The 16,619-nt window shown below is 45.7% G+C and overlaps 1 protein-coding gene across 1 annotated transcript in view; it reads left to right on the top strand.

Annotated features, from left to right (window-relative positions):
* Positions 1-10,494, top strand: part of GAR1 (GAR1 ribonucleoprotein) — an 81,586-nt gene extending 71,092 nt beyond the window's left edge. Inside the window, exons 6-7 of the mRNA XM_063918810.1 lie at positions 1,399-1,485; positions 10,040-10,494. Coding sequence (XP_063774880.1) covers positions 1,399-1,485; positions 10,040-10,050 — 98 coding nt within the window. The 3' untranslated portion in view covers positions 10,051-10,494. The remainder of the gene's footprint in view (positions 1-1,398; positions 1,486-10,039) is intronic.
* Positions 10,495-16,619: the final 6,125 nt, after the last annotated feature.

Consider the following 16,619-nt stretch of genomic DNA (forward strand, 5'->3'; position numbering starts at 1 on the left):
TATGTATGTATGTATGTATGTATGTATGTGTGTGTGTGTTCACAAACAGATCTGAGGGCGCTAGTCTACAGTACTGTTTATCATATTATTACACCTTGATTAACATAAAAACAGCTGTAATAATAATCTAGTTGTATTTTTATTTAATACATATGGCATCTGTACAGTTTCACAGAGGTATAATACAAAATTCTGTCCGATTTACATTCAGTTTTCAAAAGCTGTTCTTTATCAGCATATGTCCAACATACAGCGTAGGTGGAAATAGAATGTCTGAAAAACCCAATGCGCTCAGGGGTACAGAATCAAATGCCCAATATATTAAAGGAATCCTGAAGAAACCTATACACCACTGTATATAACGATTGAAATAGGTATAAAACCAGGTTAATTGTAACAGGTAACAACCTGACAATATTCCGTATTTAAAAGCCCAGAGAATGCTATCTCAGACTATGGTCTTAATGATGACCAATCTTAAATGGACCAATGTTTAGCCGTGAATCTATAGGTGGATCTAACATGATTTCAGGTGTTAACAGCAGTACAGGTAAATACACATAATGGTCAATGTGATCCTCTCAAAGTTCAGGGAAATTCATATATATATATATATATATATGTATATATATATATATATATATATATATATATATATATATATATATATATATACATACACACACACACACACACATTATTGTATCCTGTGAGAGGTGGAAAATGTGGTAATTCCGTATTGATTACTAATCATCACATTTATAGAGCAAGCAGCATTGAACACTAATGCATGGTGGTTTCACATTGATTTATTAGGGTCTGACAAAGCTGCATGCAATGCTGATGTTCACGTTTGCAATTCTGCATGAACAAAAATTCCTGAACACTCTTATGGTGTGTGCATTGCAGTGTACGCACAAAGATCGAGACGCATTGTATCAGAAATGTGTGAAAGTAATGGACGGTGCTTGTTGGGTGGCTAGAAATACACACACATGGCTCTTTCAGCGGGTGTATTTTGCAATGTTGTGTCGGTGAAAGTAGCTGTGCACAGGCGCAGACATAGGCAGTAAATCTGCACCTGCCATAGAGCTGGGTCATGTTTCAGTGATGTGACCGAACGTGGCGTCTAAGGATGCACCAATCAGTATTACCTTGTGTACAGATGCTGAAAGTGGGCCTCTGCCCTTGCGCAATAGGCCACATGGGTGGAAAGGGAAGACGTTTGTAGCGGCATTTGCATAAAGTTGTAGACTGGTGACCACCAATAAACGCTGATGTGTGCGCTTCTGAATCTGACTTAGAATCAGGCTGTTAATTTTTCTGTATACTTCAATGTGTTTTCATTAAAGGGTTCAGTCTTTGGATTTTGCTAAAATGTGCTGTCTTGTTTTGAAGGTGGATTCAGAGGAGGACGAGGAGGATTTGGTGGAGGTGGTGGTTTTAGGGGAGGTAGAGGAGGTGGCGGTGGCCGTGGCTTCAGAGGTAAGTAATGTCATGTGCATCACACCTGATGTATTTAGCCAAAGTGTACCTGCTTAGAGCACTCTAGAGCAAGCTCTAGGACTCATAAAATGTATATTGCCACAGTGTGCATGCAGGATTGGGGCTGTGGTGGTAGTATGTCCCCTGAAACACGGCACTCTCCCTCTGTGATATCATAGAAACCCCCTGAACTATATTACATAAGGGCTTCTACTGTTTACTTTTTCTGCTAGAACTGTAATCGCTGCGGAACCCTTGTGGCGCCATATAAATAAAGGATAATAATACAGGTTGAGTATCCCTTATCCAAAATGCTCGGGACCAGAGGTATTTTGGATATGGGATTTTTCCGTATTTTGGAATAATTGCATACCATAATGAGATATCATGGTGATGGGACCTAAATCTAAGCACACAATTCATTTATGTTTCTTATACACCTTATACACACAGCCTGAAGGTCATTTAATACAATATTTTTAATAACTTTGTGTATTAAACAAAGTTTGTGTACATTGAGTCATCAAAAAACAAAAGTTTCACTATCCCACTCTCACTCAAAAAAGTCCGTATTTCGGAATATTCCGTATTTCGGATATTTGGATATGGGATACTCAACCTGTAATGTGTCTATATTTACTTTGCCCTTATCTGGCTACAGATAGAGCACTCTCATTCCCTCTTCAATGTCCTGGGGTGGAACACTGGGAAGTATGAGCTTCTGTTAAATAGTGCGGGTCTTTATTTTCATTTGATCTGACTGGGTCTCAGTTCCCTTTAATACTTCCTTGAGTACAGCGCTTATCATAGTGCTCAACTTTTACCATAATAACATTCTTAGGGCTTCTCTTTAAAACGGCAATAGAAAAACACTGCTAGTAAAAGGATTGCCCTTTTACATTTCAGACCTAAACATGATCTGAAGCAGCAGATTTTAGAACTTGAAGCTTACTAAATAAACTCCTTCGTTTCAAACATCTATCTCATTCCTTATTTTCTCTAGCATCCATAAGGGATATTGGGGAAAACTAGTATGATGGGTATAGACGAGGTCCAATGGAGCCGGTGCATTTTAAATTTCTTAAACTTGGTGTGCTGGCTCCTCCACTCTATGCCCCCTCCTACAGGCAGTTTAGAAAAAATCTTATTTTTTTTTTTTTGTGGTATGCTGTCTGGGCAACAGCATACCTGTGCCGTGGGTGTTGGGGGGGCAGTCACTAGCCTTGCGAGGTGCAGAGCTGCTTCCCCGCTACAGAACCACCATCCTGAGGGGCTGTTTGTTCAGCGGGGCACTGCGCCTTGGCTGTCACAGCCGCAGCACGCCACACACCCCTAACACTGCCTGAAGGTGACATCGGTGGAGAGTACACACCATGGGCCCCGCTAGGGTGGTCCCTGGTTCAAAGTGCAGCTGATCACGAGTGTGATGTATGGGACCCTCCCTGGGGGGTCCCGCTAGGTTCCCCTGTGAGTACACTGGCACAAACATGCTTAACTAATCGCTTGCGTGAGGTTTTAAGCTTATTGGAGACTTTGCCAGTATAAATAATCAGTATAGCTCCGGTGGCATTCGAGGGGGCGGAGCTTCCCAGCGGCATTCTGGTGCCTTCCTCTGCTTCAACATACAACAAATGTAGCAGCGCTTTTAAGGATGAACGATCATAAATACACTAACGGTATACAAATGTAGATACTTTTAATTGAATAAATGAGCTTAATAAAACCTCGCAATATTAAAATGACATAATTAAAAAACCTCACATGCAGGAATATTCATAGCACATATGCAAGTGTTCCGTTCCTAATTAGTAACCACCTTGGTTGCCGTATTGCGAGTCCCGGTATCAAATAATACATCCAGGGATTGGTTACCTGAGTCACTGGAGGGTGTATTGCATTGGGAGTGAATTAGTCCCAATCCTCACAAGGGCTGTGACAGGTCCAATAATGTCCAAGGAATCGGTAGTTGTATTCTATGCAGAAATTGGCGTCCAATTACAGAAGGTTGGTCCGGAATGTGCTGGCTGTAGTTCCTGCCGAGGTGAAATCGCCTGTGGGTTAGGGTCTCTTAAAACTATGATGTCAGATATGTCATCCCAGCTCACTGCTAATGTGCAGAAAACTCAGCCACTGCAACAAGCTGTTGCAGATTTAGCTGCTAGGGCTGATACACGTTCCCCCCCCCCCCCCCCCACTCCCTCATGCAGGTCCACAGAAGTCTGATTTATCTGCTCTGCTCTCTGATACAGATGATTATATACAAGATGATGGGGATGACCAGAATCCCGTCAGTGGGGATCCCGATTCTACTCGTGGTATTGAACCCCTCATCCCCACATTTTGGCTATAAGGGATGTGTTACAGCTCCCTCTAGAGGACGCTTCATCACAGCAGTCGTTTTTCTTTGTCACTTTCCCTGAATCTCCAGAGTTAGATGACTTATTCAAGCAGGCCTGGAAAAATCCAGACAAAAAATTCCAAGTGTCCAAATAGTTTTTGCGTAATTTCCCATTTGCTTCTCAAGGTAAAATTTTTTGGGAGGATCCCCCTGGGATGGATGTCTCAGTCTCTCGCCTGTCTAAGAAGGTGGTGCTGCCTGGCCCGGGCTCCTTTACTATGAAGGATCCTGGGGATAGAAAGATAGAGACTACCCTAAAATCTATATACACAGCAGCCGGCGTTTCACAAATACCGGTTATTGCGGGTTGCTGGGTGACCCATGCCATTCATTCTTGGGCCACGCAAATTCAGGGGGGCCTCTCGGGGGATATGCTCTTAGTTACCACGGTAACCCTCCTGAAGCACATTCAGGACACTACCCGTGTCCTCTGTGATTCCCTCAAGGAGATGGGGAACATAAATGCTCTGACGTCGGCCATGGCAGTGTCTGCGTGCAGGGCCTTGTGGTTGCGTCAGTGGATTGTGGACGCAGAATCCAAATGTAATGTGGAGTCCTTTTCTGGGGAATGGCTTTTTTAGGTTGAGTTAGATGCATGGATTTCCAAGGTTACGGTTGGGACATCCACGTTTCTCCCCTCTGGGGCCCCGCCGGTGAGACGTTCGGACCGTCTGTCCAGTCCTTTTAGTCTCGCACATTTCGATCAAAGGCCAGAGGTGCCTCCAATGAGGCTAGAGGTACCAGAGGTAAGTCCAGAAAACCTGTAAGTACCAGTCCTCGGGAACAGTCCACCAGTTCTACTTCCACTAAAGCCTCAGCATGACAGTGCCCACCCCAAGGGGATCTCGAGGTGGGAGCTCAACTGCGTCACTTCAGCTGCGTCTGGGAGACCTCCTGCCAGGATGCCTGAGTCAGGGAACTCGTTTCTCAGGGCTACAAGCTGGAGTTCGACAGCACCCACCCCCAACGATCTTTCAAATCAAGCTTACCAGCTTTGGAGGATATGCTATCTAGTCCCAGGTCTAGTCCCAGGTCATTGTTCCAATAAGGTGTTTTACTCTAACCTAATTGTTGTGCCGATGCCAGACTGTTCGGTCAGACCCATTCTGAATCTGAAATCCTTATTTAAGGGTGTTCAAGTTTGAGATGGAATCCCTGCGTGCACTCATTGTGGGCCTGGAAGAACAGGAATTTATGGTCTCCTTGGATATCAAGGATGCCTATCTCCATATTCCGAATTGGCCACCTCATTAGGCGTACCTGCTGGATGATCACTTACAATTCCAGGCACTACCCTTCGGCCTGTCAACAGCTCCGAGGGTAGTCACAAAGGTGATGGCGGACATCTCCGGATCCAAAGGCTCAATGTGGTGCCTTATCTAGACGATCTTCTGATAAAGGCAATATCCAGGGAACTTTTGTTGCTCCATATCGACCGCACCATCCGTCTTCTGTCCGACCATGGATGGATCCTCAACTTACAGAAGCCCCACCTGGAGACAATACGGATGCTCCTGTTCCTGGGAATGTTGCTGGAATACTGTGGCCCAAAAGGTGTTTCTACCAGAGGACATTGCGAAAACACTTCAGGAGATGGTCCGCATGGTGCTCCGACCTACTCGAGTGTCCATCCATCTTTGCATAAGATTGTTTGGGAAGATGGTTGCCTTATACGAGGCAATCCAGTATGGGAGGTTCCATGCCAGAACGTTTCAGTTAGATCTCCTGAGCAAGTGGTTCGGATTGCATTTCCAGATGCACCGGATGATTCAGCGGTCGCTTCTGGCCAGGATTTCCCTCCTGTGGTGGCTACAGTCCTCCAATCTCCTGGAGGGCAGGAGTTTCGGGATTCAGGATTGGACCCTCCTCACGACGGATGCGAGTCTGAGAGTATGGGTAGCTGTCACCTAAGGGGTGCAGTTCCAGGGCAGGTGGTCAGCCCACGAAAGCCTCCTTCCAGTCAACATTCTGGAACTTCGGGCGATCTACAATTCTCTATTTCAAGCATCTCCTCTGCTCAAGGCTCACGCGATCCAGGTACAGTCGGATGACGCCACAGCGGTTGCATATATCAATTGTCAAGGAGGGACAAAAAGCAGAGCCTGCATGCGAGAGGTGTCAAAGATACTCCTCTGGGTCAAAAAGAAATGCAAGAGCCATGTCGGCAATCTTCATTCCGGGTGTGGACAACTGGGAGGCGGACTTCCTGAGTCGTCAAGATCACCAACCCGGGGGATTGGGGGCTCCACCATCTGGTGTTCCAGCATATCATCGACCGGTGGGGTTGCCCACAAATATACATGATTGCTTCTTGTCTCAACAAGAAACTTCCCTGGTATTGCTCGCGGACCAGGGACCCTCTGGCGAGGGCAGTGGATGCACTGGGGTCGCCTTGGCCGTACCGGCTTGTCTACCTGTTTCCTCCGATCCCTTTGCTCCCAATAGTGCTAAAGCGAATCAGGGTGTCCAGGCAATTTTAATTGCCCCGGACTGGCCTCGGAGGGCGTGGTACGCGGATCTTCTGGACATGTCTGTCCAAGATCCTTGGCCTCTACCGCTCAGAAGAGATCTTCAACAAGGACCGTTTGTCTACCTGGACTTATGGCGACTTCTTTTGATGGCATGGAGGTTGAGTGGGACATCCTAGATCACAAATGCCTTTCCAAGAAGGTTATTGCAATCATGGTTCAGGCCAGGAAACCTGTGACGTCAAAACACTATCCTTATATCTGGTGCAGATATGTCTCTTGGTGCGAGGAACGCACGGATCCGCCTGCAGAGTTACACTTGGGACATTTTTCCTACGTTTCCTGCAGGCTGGTGTGGATAAGGGCTTACGTCTGGGTTCCATTAAGGTCCAGATTTCAACTCTCTCCTTTTTCTTTCAGAAGAAATTGGCAGTGTTGCCAGAAGTTCATACTTTCTTGCAAGGGGTACTCCACATACAACCTCCCTTTGTGCTGCCTACGGCACCCTGGGATTTGGATGTAGTGTTGAAATTTCTACAGTCCTCCTGGTTTGAACGTCTGATGACAGTAGAATACAAATACTTCACGTGGAAGACGGTGATGTTACTGGCCCTGGCTTCTGCTCAACATGTTTCAGAATTGGGGGCCTTATCGTGTAAAAGTCCCTACTTGGTCTTTTACGAGTTCAGAGCGTAGCTCTGGACTAGACAACAGTTCCTGCCGAAGATTGTTTTCGCGTTTCATCTGAATCAACCTATTGTGGTTTCATCCAGTTATGATGCTTCTGCTCCTCTGGAGGCATTGGATGCTGTGCGTGCCTTGGAGATCTATGCCAAGCGTACTGCTCAGGTCAGAAAGACAGATTCCTTGTTCGTGCTCTGTGATGCGCAGAAGCGTTGCCCTGCTTCAAAGCAGTCCATTGCTCGTTGGATTAGGTTTACTATCCAACAGGCCTATGTGTCTGCAGCCTTACCTGTTCCTAAGTCTCTAAAGGCCCACTCTGCTAGATCAGTGGGCTCTTCCTGGGCGGCTGCCCGTGGAGTTTCGGCCTTGCAACTATGCCGAGCTGCTACCTGGTCGGGGAAGAACACTTTTGTTAAGTTCTGCAAGTTTGATACCCTGACCAAAGAGGATTCCCAGTTTTGCCAGGCGATGCTGCAGCAGTCTCCGCACGTTCCTGCTCATTCTAGAAGCTTTGGGACGTCCCCATCTTACTAGTTTCCCCCAATATCCCTTATGGATGCTAGAGAAAATAAGATTTTAATACCTACCGGTAAATCCTTTTCTCCTAGTCCATAAGGGATATTGGGCGCCCGCCTCTGTGCGTTGACTTTTATGCAGGTTCTTGTTCTATAGTTACCTGTTCAGCTGTTGCTGGTAGTTATGTTTGTGGTGTGTAAATCTCACCACCTTTTGTTATCGTATTCCTTCTCATATATATATATATATATATATATATATATATATATATATATATATATATATATATATATATATATATATTTATTTATTTATTTTTAAATTTTTTTTTTTTTCCTCTCCTTTTGAGCACGTTTTTACCTATAACTGCTTGTGGGAGGGGAGGAGCCAGCACACCCAGTTAAAGTGCACTGGCTCCTTTGGACCCCGTCTATATCCATCGTACTAGTTTCCCCCAATATCCCTTATGGATAACGAGAAAAGGCTTTACCGGTAGGTATTAAATATCCTATTTTCTGTGTATCTCTCTGTACGACAGCTGCTTTGCACTTTGATACATATCGGGGTGTTTGGTGACACTCCCTTCCAAAAGCAGGTACAATAGTTTTTTGCTAATTTGCATATACAATACTGTTCTCTTTCTCTGTTCACTGCGGCTGCAAATAGGGAAAGGCAGAAGGTGCAAAGGTTCACGCTGTGCAAGTTTCTGATTTTGACATTCCTTGTCTTTGCACCTGCAAATACATTTCTTATTTGTAATATTATTGTTAAGGAACATATATATTTTTTCCAGTGTGTATCACTCATGAGAATAGGCTTTTTTTTTATCGCATGATTTGACTGCTCATTATATACAACTGCAAGATAATCTTGCAGTTGTATGTAATGAGAAGTCAAATCATGCGATAAAAAAATGCCTATTCTCATGAGTGATACACACTGGAAAAAATTATTAATTAAACAATTATTAGTTTTATACACTTTATGTTGCAGAAAAACGGTTTGTGGCTTCCATTCCCAGCAGCCAGATTATGGAAGTAATTTTTCTGTGCTTGGCATAATAAATTGGCCCTCTCGTTTGCTGTATTTGAACCCAGTAGAACATGTGGACGCAGTTTCACGTGCCATAAATGGCAGGTTTCCACCACCAGCACATATTAAGGAATTGTCCACCATTATTCAAGGGGCATGGTTTACACTATCAACCTAGTACTTCAGATGGAGTCCAATCCCACTAGTTACTAGTCAGTAGTTTTTATTGATATTTTCAACAAAAGGGTAGATACTTAGGTCATACACAGAACTATAACAAGATAGATGTCTGTTTTCTGTGGCACATGAGTGTAAGAAAATATATATATTTTTTTTTCCACCACATTGTGGTTTAGCTGCAGATCTCCATGCTTTGTCACTGTTAAATAAATCCTGCCTGATTATATTCACAATTAATAGAATAGTTTTATTTGCTTTTATAAAACACATGGTATTATTGGATTAAAGACCTAATTGGATCTAAATATAGCTATATATTACTTTTAGCTCTTGCAACCACTACGTTTGTGTATTCCTAGTCTGGGAACACATCAAAATGAAATGTATTGTGGCCGTCGGGACATCAGCTGTAACGATACATGGGTCGCCCGTACACACTGAACGATATATCATGCTATACTGTATAACGTTCATTAGCCGCATTTGGCTGCATGCTGTCAGCCATCGGGTCATCACATCTGATGTGCAGAACAGCAAATGGGATGTACTCAGCCTTATGGTGGGTACACACTAATAGATATATCTGCAGATCAGTTCTGCAGATATATCTATGGACGGATCGGGCCTGACATCAAGAATAGGGCGGGCGTTTACATGTGCCCGCCCAGTTCAGCTGTCAATCCCTGCTGTCTGGTGCAGCTTGTGTACCGGCGGACGGCTGACCGCCTGTACACACACAGCGATGCGCCAATATAGCGTTAGATATATCGGCTGTGCTGCAGGGCTTGCGCGATATGTCTGTGAACGACTGCATTCACAGACATATCGCTCGCACACACTGGCCGACGGGCAAGCAATATATAGACCGTTCAATACAACGACCGATATATCGGCCAGTGTTTACGCACCTTTAGAGTTTTGTCTAAGAGCAATTAAAAGTAGTTATTATACTATTGTTTTGTTACGTTAGGTACAGTCACTATTGGAAGCGTTAACCCACAACCTTAAGGTGACATAAGTCACTTATGTATAATACTGTATATAGTTGCATCCATCCTCTGCAGAAAAATGTTAGTATTTGTATTATGTAATTATTATTTAAAATGCTGAGATCTGTGAATCAGTTATGCGGCGGGATTTAATGGCGTCCGAGGTTCGGGATGCCGTATGATCTCAATTGTTGTTTTTTAAAGGTACAATTACTTACAAGGCAAAACAATGGCATTTACATCCTGCCCATGATGTGTTTATGCTAATAACCTTTTTCCTTTTTAAGGAGGCCGGTGATGAGCGCTGCAAACTCCAGAGCTGTTTGATGTATTTTAAAGTTCATCTCCTTTGGGGATAGGCGATTTGAAAGGCAAGCTTCATTTTGTGTTTTCAACTTGGGACTAACAGACAGCCCATGAGATGGCAGAGGGGACCCTGCTTGGTATCCAGTGCATGTCTGCCGTCGGGAACACTTTGTGGACCTCAGCCATGTGTACTATTTCTAACTTGAAGCCTTTTTTTTAAGCAGTTTCATTAGACACCTCTTCCCTCAAAGTGTTTTTTTTTTTTTTTTTTTATTACATAATGGTTGGTATTTTGGCAGCGTTGTGGTATGAAATGTCTCTGATCTTAAACTATGGACTTGAAACTTTTCTCCAAAACTTGTTAACATTATATTGTAAATATGAAAACATTTGTATCACTGGAAGGTACCAAGCCAATAAACATTTCTACAAATTCTCTTGTTTGCTCTGATTAAAATTAACAGGTGCAAGTACTTCCAGATCTGCATCTGAACAGGCAATGTACGGAATCAAATCGTAACTGTATTCAGGTGTAAGACATTTACTAAGGTGGGAGTTTTTTTTTTTTTTTTAGAACTGGTGATGTTGCCCATAGCCACCAATCATATCCTATCTATTGTCTTCTAGAAGCAGCTAGATATTAAGTAGAATTTGATTAGTTGCTGTGAGCAACATCACCAATTCTAAAAAAAACGCCAACCTTAGTAAATTTACCCCATTGAGTTGAAACAGTAAGGGATAGTTTACAGCAAAATGACAATTATGAATATGAAAATTCACAAGGCACAAGATATGACTGGAGGCATAAGCACTAACAAAAGTATTGTAAAATTATTGAACACAAAGAATAAAAAGGGACAGAGGGGCAACAGAGTATTTTTGCCTCAGGGACTTCTTTCCTCATGTGCCTTTCCTTTTCTTTCTTTCTTTTATCTTATATTCCATACTCCCTTTGATGGCACCTAACCCCGGTTTTCTATACCTGTCCTATATTGTCTTGTACTGTAAGTGCTGTTTTCTTGTTTGCTCATCTGATTATGTACTGTGTAATGGGCGCTGCGGATCCCTTGTGGCGCCATATAAATAAAGGATAATAACAAAGTAGAAAGGAAAAGGAATGCTAGAGGGGGGAAGCACTTGGTGTGCCTAGCACTCTCAGATTCCAGGGACATTAGGGATGGTAACCACAATGTCATACCTAACCATACCAAACATCAGAATCCGGGCCCAACCTTGGAGATCGGCGTGAAGAAGCATACATGTGTATGTCAAGGTGTAGCAAGCAGTTTCATGATATGTGAGTGTATTTCCTCAGGAAGTTCTTCAGTATAGATCCCATGCTTCTAATTTTTCTAAGCCTCTTTCTAGATCTAAGTTCTTTAAAAAATAGGTGAATTTAGGGGTCGGGCTCCCCCGAGATATAAGTAGGCTTGAACAGAAATCTGCGTTAACTGCCCTGATCGCAGATTTTGCGAACCTGTTAACGCACAGTATCTCGTAATTTACTGTATATCACGATCCGGGTAATTGGACATCATTATTTACCTTCCAAATGTCTCCTGAGACTGGCCCAGCGTTCCAAAACGGGATTCCATCTGCGCTGTCTGCATGCAGCTCGCTGTATATCTTTACCTCAAGTCTCTTCCCTGTGATCCCGCAGCGCTGTCATGGCAGCCTTACAGTTTAGTTGCACTGTTTTAGAGAATGGCGTCTCCTGACCTCCGCCACCATTACGGCTATTTACCGCATGGAATATACAAACAGACTTTCCCTCCAAATGCAAACATGGACGCAGCCATGTTTTTCCTCATCACATGTCATTCTACAACCTATCTGCTGCACTCTGGACTCTGTCTAATTATCCAGCCAATGCCTGCTTCCCAGCTGGTATAAATATCCTGCTCCTGGGATGGATAATTGTCAGTGCTTTGGTTGTCTAACCTATACACGTCTCTCCTGCTTGTGGATTCTACTGCTTTTTTCTCTGACGTCCTAGTGGATGCTGGGAACTCCGTAAGGACCATGGGGAATAGCGGCTCCGCAGGAGACTGGGCACAAATAGAAAGCTTTAGTACTACCTGGTGTGCACTGGCTCCTCCCCCTATGACCCTCTTTCAAGCCTCAGTTAGATTTTTGTGCCCGAACGAGAAGGGTGCACACTAGGGGCTCTCCTGAGCTTCTTAGTGAAAGTTTTAGTTTAGGTTTTTTATTTTCAGTGAGACCTGCTGGCAACAGGCTCACTGAATCGAGGGACTAAGGGGAGAAGAAGCGAACTCACCTGCGTGCAGAGTGGATTGGTCTTCTTGGCTACTGGACACCATTAGCTCCAGAGGGACCGATCACAGGCCCAGCCTTGGAGCTCGGTCCCAGAGCCGCGCCGCCGGCCCCCTTACAGAGCCAGAAGCAAGAAGAGTACGGCAAATCGGCGGCAGAAGACATCCTGTCTTCCACAAGGTAGCGCACAGCACTGCAGCTGTGCGCCATTGCTTCTCAGCACACTTCACACTCCGGTCACTGAGGGTGCAGGGCGCTGGGGGGGGGGGGGGGCGCCCTGAGCAGCAATAGAAACACCTTGGTTGGCTAAAAATACATCACATATAGCTCCTGGGCTATATGGATGAATTTTAACCCCTGCCAGATTTTCACAAAAAGCGGGAGAAAGGCCGCCGAGAAGGGGGCGAAGCCTATCTCCTCAGCACACAGGCGCCATTTTCCCTCACAGCTCCGCTGGAAGGACGTCTCCCTGACTCTCCCCTGCAGTCCTGCACTACAGAAACAGGGTAAAAAAGAGAGGGGGGCACTAATTGGCGGGATATTAACAATACAGCAGCTATAAGGGAGAAACACTTATATAAGGTTGTCCCTATATCTATATATAGCGCTCTGGTGTGTGCTGGCATACTCTCCCTCTGTCTCCCCAAAGGGCTAGTAGGGTCCTGTCCTCTATCAGAGCATTCCCTGTGCGTGTGCTGTGTGTCGGTACGTTTGTGTCGACATGTATGAGGAGGAAAATGATGTGGAGGCGGGGCAATTGCCTATAATAGAGATGTCACCCCCTAAGGAGTCGACACCTGAGTGGATGGCTTTATGGAAGGATTTACGTGACAGTGTCAGCTCCTTACAAAAGACGGTTGATGACATGAGACAGCCGACTAATCAGCTAGTCCCTGTCCAGGCGTCTCAGAAACCATCAGGGGCTCTAAAAAGGCCGTTACCTCAGGTGGTGGATACTGACGTCGACACGGATACTGACTCCAGTGTCGACGGTGAGGAGACAAACGTGACTTCCAGTAGGGCCACACGTTACATGATCACGGCAATGAGAGAGGTGTTAAACATTTCTGATACTGCAAGTACCACTAAAAAGGGTATTATGTGGGGTGTGAAAAAACTACCTGTAGTTTTTCCTGAATCAGACGAATTAAATGAGGTGTGTGATGAAGCGCGTGGGTTTCCCCCGATAAAAAACTGATAATTTCTAAAAAGTTATTGGCATTATACCCTTTCCCGCCAGAGGTTAGCTCGCGTTGGGAAACACCCCCTAGAGTGGATAAAGCGCTCACACGCTTATCAAAACAAGTGGCGTTACCGTCTCCGGATACGGCCGCCCTCAAGGAACCAGGTGACAGAAAACTGGAAAATATCCTAAAAAGTATATACACACATACTGGTGTTATACTGCGACCAGCAATCGCCTCAGCCTGGATGTGCAGCGCTGGGGTAGCTTGGTCGGATTCCCTGACTGAAAATATTGATACCCTGGATAGGGACAGTATATTGTTGACTATAGAGCATGTAAAAGATGCATTTCTATATATGCGAGATGCACAGAGGGATATTTCCACTCTGGCTTCAAGAGTGAGTGCGCTGTCCATTTCTGCCAGAAGAGGATTATGGACGCGACAGTGGTCAGGTGATGCGGACTCTAAACGGCATATGGAAATATTGCCTTATAAAGGGGAGGAGTTATTTGGGGTCGGTCTATCGGACCTGGTGGCCACGGCAACTGCTGGGAAATCCACATTTTTACCCCAGGTAGCCTCTCAACATAAAAAGACGCCGTCTTATCCGGCTCAGTCCTTTCGTCCCCATAAGGGCAAGCGGGCAAAAGGTTCCTCTTTTCTGCCCCGGGGCAGAGGAAGGGGAAAAAGACTGCAACAGACAGCCACTTCCCAGGAACAAAAGCCCTCCCCCGCTTCTGCCAAGTCCTCAGCATGACGCTGGGGCCTTACAAGCGGACTCAGGCACGGTGGGGGCCCGTCTCAAGAATTTCAGCGCGCAGTGGGCTCACTCGCAGGTGGACCCCTGGATCCTGCAAGTAGTATCTCAGGGGTACAAATTGGAGTTCGAGACGTCTCCCCCTCGCCGGTTCCTGAAGTCTGCTTTACCAACGTCTCCCTCCGACAGGGAGGCAGTATTGGAGGCAGTTCACAAGCTGTATTCCCAGCAGGTGATAATCAAGGTACCCCTCCTGCAACAAGGGAAGGGGTATTATTCCACGCTGTTTGTGGTACCGAAGCCGGACGGCTCGGTGAGACCAATTTTAAATCTGAAGTCTTTGAACACTTACATACAGAGGTTCAAATTCAAGATGGAGTCACTCAGGGCGGTGATCGCGAACCTGGAAGAGGGGGACTATATGGTGTCTCTGGACATCAAAGATGCCTACCTCCATGTCCCCATTTACCCTTCTCATCAAGGGTACCTCAGGTTTGTGGTAGAAAACTGTCACTATCAGTTTCAGACGCTGCCGTTTGGATTATCCACGGCACCTCGGGTCTTTACCAAGGTAATGGCCGAAATGATGATTCTTCTTCGAAGAAAAGGCGTTTTAATTATCCCTTACTTGGACGATCTCCTGATAAGAGCAAGATCCAGAGAACAGTTAGTAGTCGGAGTAGCCCTATCTCAAGTAGTGCTACGGCAGCACGGCTGGATTCTAAATATCCCAAAATCGCAGCTGATTCCGACAACACGTCTTCTGTTCCTAGGGATGATTCTGGACACAGTCCAGAAAAAGGTGTTCCTTCCGGAAGAAAAAGCCAGGGAGTTATCCGACCTAGTCAGAAACCTCCTGAAACCAGGGCAAGTCTCAGTGCATCAATGCACAAGAGTCCTGGGAAAGATGGTAGCTTCCTACGAAGCGATTCCATTCGGCAGATTCCACGCTAGAACGTTCCAGTGGGATCTGCTGGACAAATGGTCCGGATTGCATCTTCAGATGCATCAGCGGATAACCCTGTCCCCAAAGACAAGGGTGTCTCTTCTGTGGTGGTTGCAGAGTGCTCATCTTCTAGAGGGCCGCAGATTCGGCATTCAGGACTGGGTCCTGGTGACCACGGATGCCAGCCTGAGAGGCTGGGGAGCAGTCACACAGGGAAGAAATTTCCAGGGCTTGTGGTCAAGCCTGGAGACATCACTTCACATAAATATCCTGGAGCTAAGGGCCATCTACAATGCTCTAAGCCTAGCAAGACCTCTGCTTCAAGGTCAGCCGGTGCTGATCCAGTCGGACAACATCACGGCAGTCGCCCACGTAAACAGACAGGGCGGCACAAGAAGCAGGAGGGCAATGACAGAAGTTGCAAGGATTCTTCGCTGGGCGGAAAATCATGTGATAGCACTGTCAGCAGTGTTCATTCCGGGAGTGGACAACTGGGAAGCAGACTTCCTCAGCAGGCACGACCATGATTGTGAACCGTTGGGAAAAACCAAAGGTGGACATGATGGCGTCACGCCTCAACAAAAAACTAGACAGGTATTGCGCCAGGTCACGGGACCCTCAGGCAATAGCTGTGGACGCTCTGGTAACACCGTGGGTGTACCAGTCAGTGTATGTGTTCCCTCCTCTGCCTCTCATACCCAAGGTACTGAGAATCATAAGAAGGAGAAGAGTAAGGACTATACTCGTGGCTCCGGATTGGCCAAGAAGGACTTGGTACCCGGAACTTCAAGAGATGCTCACGGAGGACCCGTGGCCTCTACCTCTACGAAGGGACCTGCTCCAGCAGGGACCCTGTCTGTTCCAAGACTTACCGCGGCTGCGTTTGACGGCATGGCGGTTGAACGCCGGATCCTGAAGGAAAAAGGCATTCCGGATGAAGTCATCCCTATCCTGATCAAAGCCAGGAAGGATGTAACCGTGCAGCATTATCACCGTATTTGGCGTAAATATGTTGCGTGGTGCGAGGCCAGGAAGGCCCCTACAGAGGAATTTCAACTGGGTCGTTTCCTGCATTTCCTGCAAACAGGACGGTCTATGGGCCTAAAATTAGGGTCCATTAAGGTTCAAATTTCGGCTCTGTCGATCTTCTTCCAAAAAGAACTGGCTTCAGTTCCTGAAGTTCAGACGTTTGTCAAAGGGGTGCTGCATATACAGCCTCCTTTTGTGCCTCCAGTGGCACCTTGGGATCTCAATGTGGTTTTGGGGTTCCTAAAATCACATTGGTTTGAACCACTCACCACTGTGGACTTAAAATATCTCACATGGAAAGTGGTAATGCTATTGGCCCTGGCTTCAGCCAGGCGCGTGTCGGAATTGGCGGCTTTATCCTATAAAAG

Source organism: Pseudophryne corroboree, chromosome 1, assembly GCF_028390025.1.
Source record: "Pseudophryne corroboree isolate aPseCor3 chromosome 1, aPseCor3.hap2, whole genome shotgun sequence".
In the NCBI taxonomy this organism is placed as follows: domain Eukaryota; kingdom Metazoa; phylum Chordata; class Amphibia; order Anura; family Myobatrachidae; genus Pseudophryne; species Pseudophryne corroboree.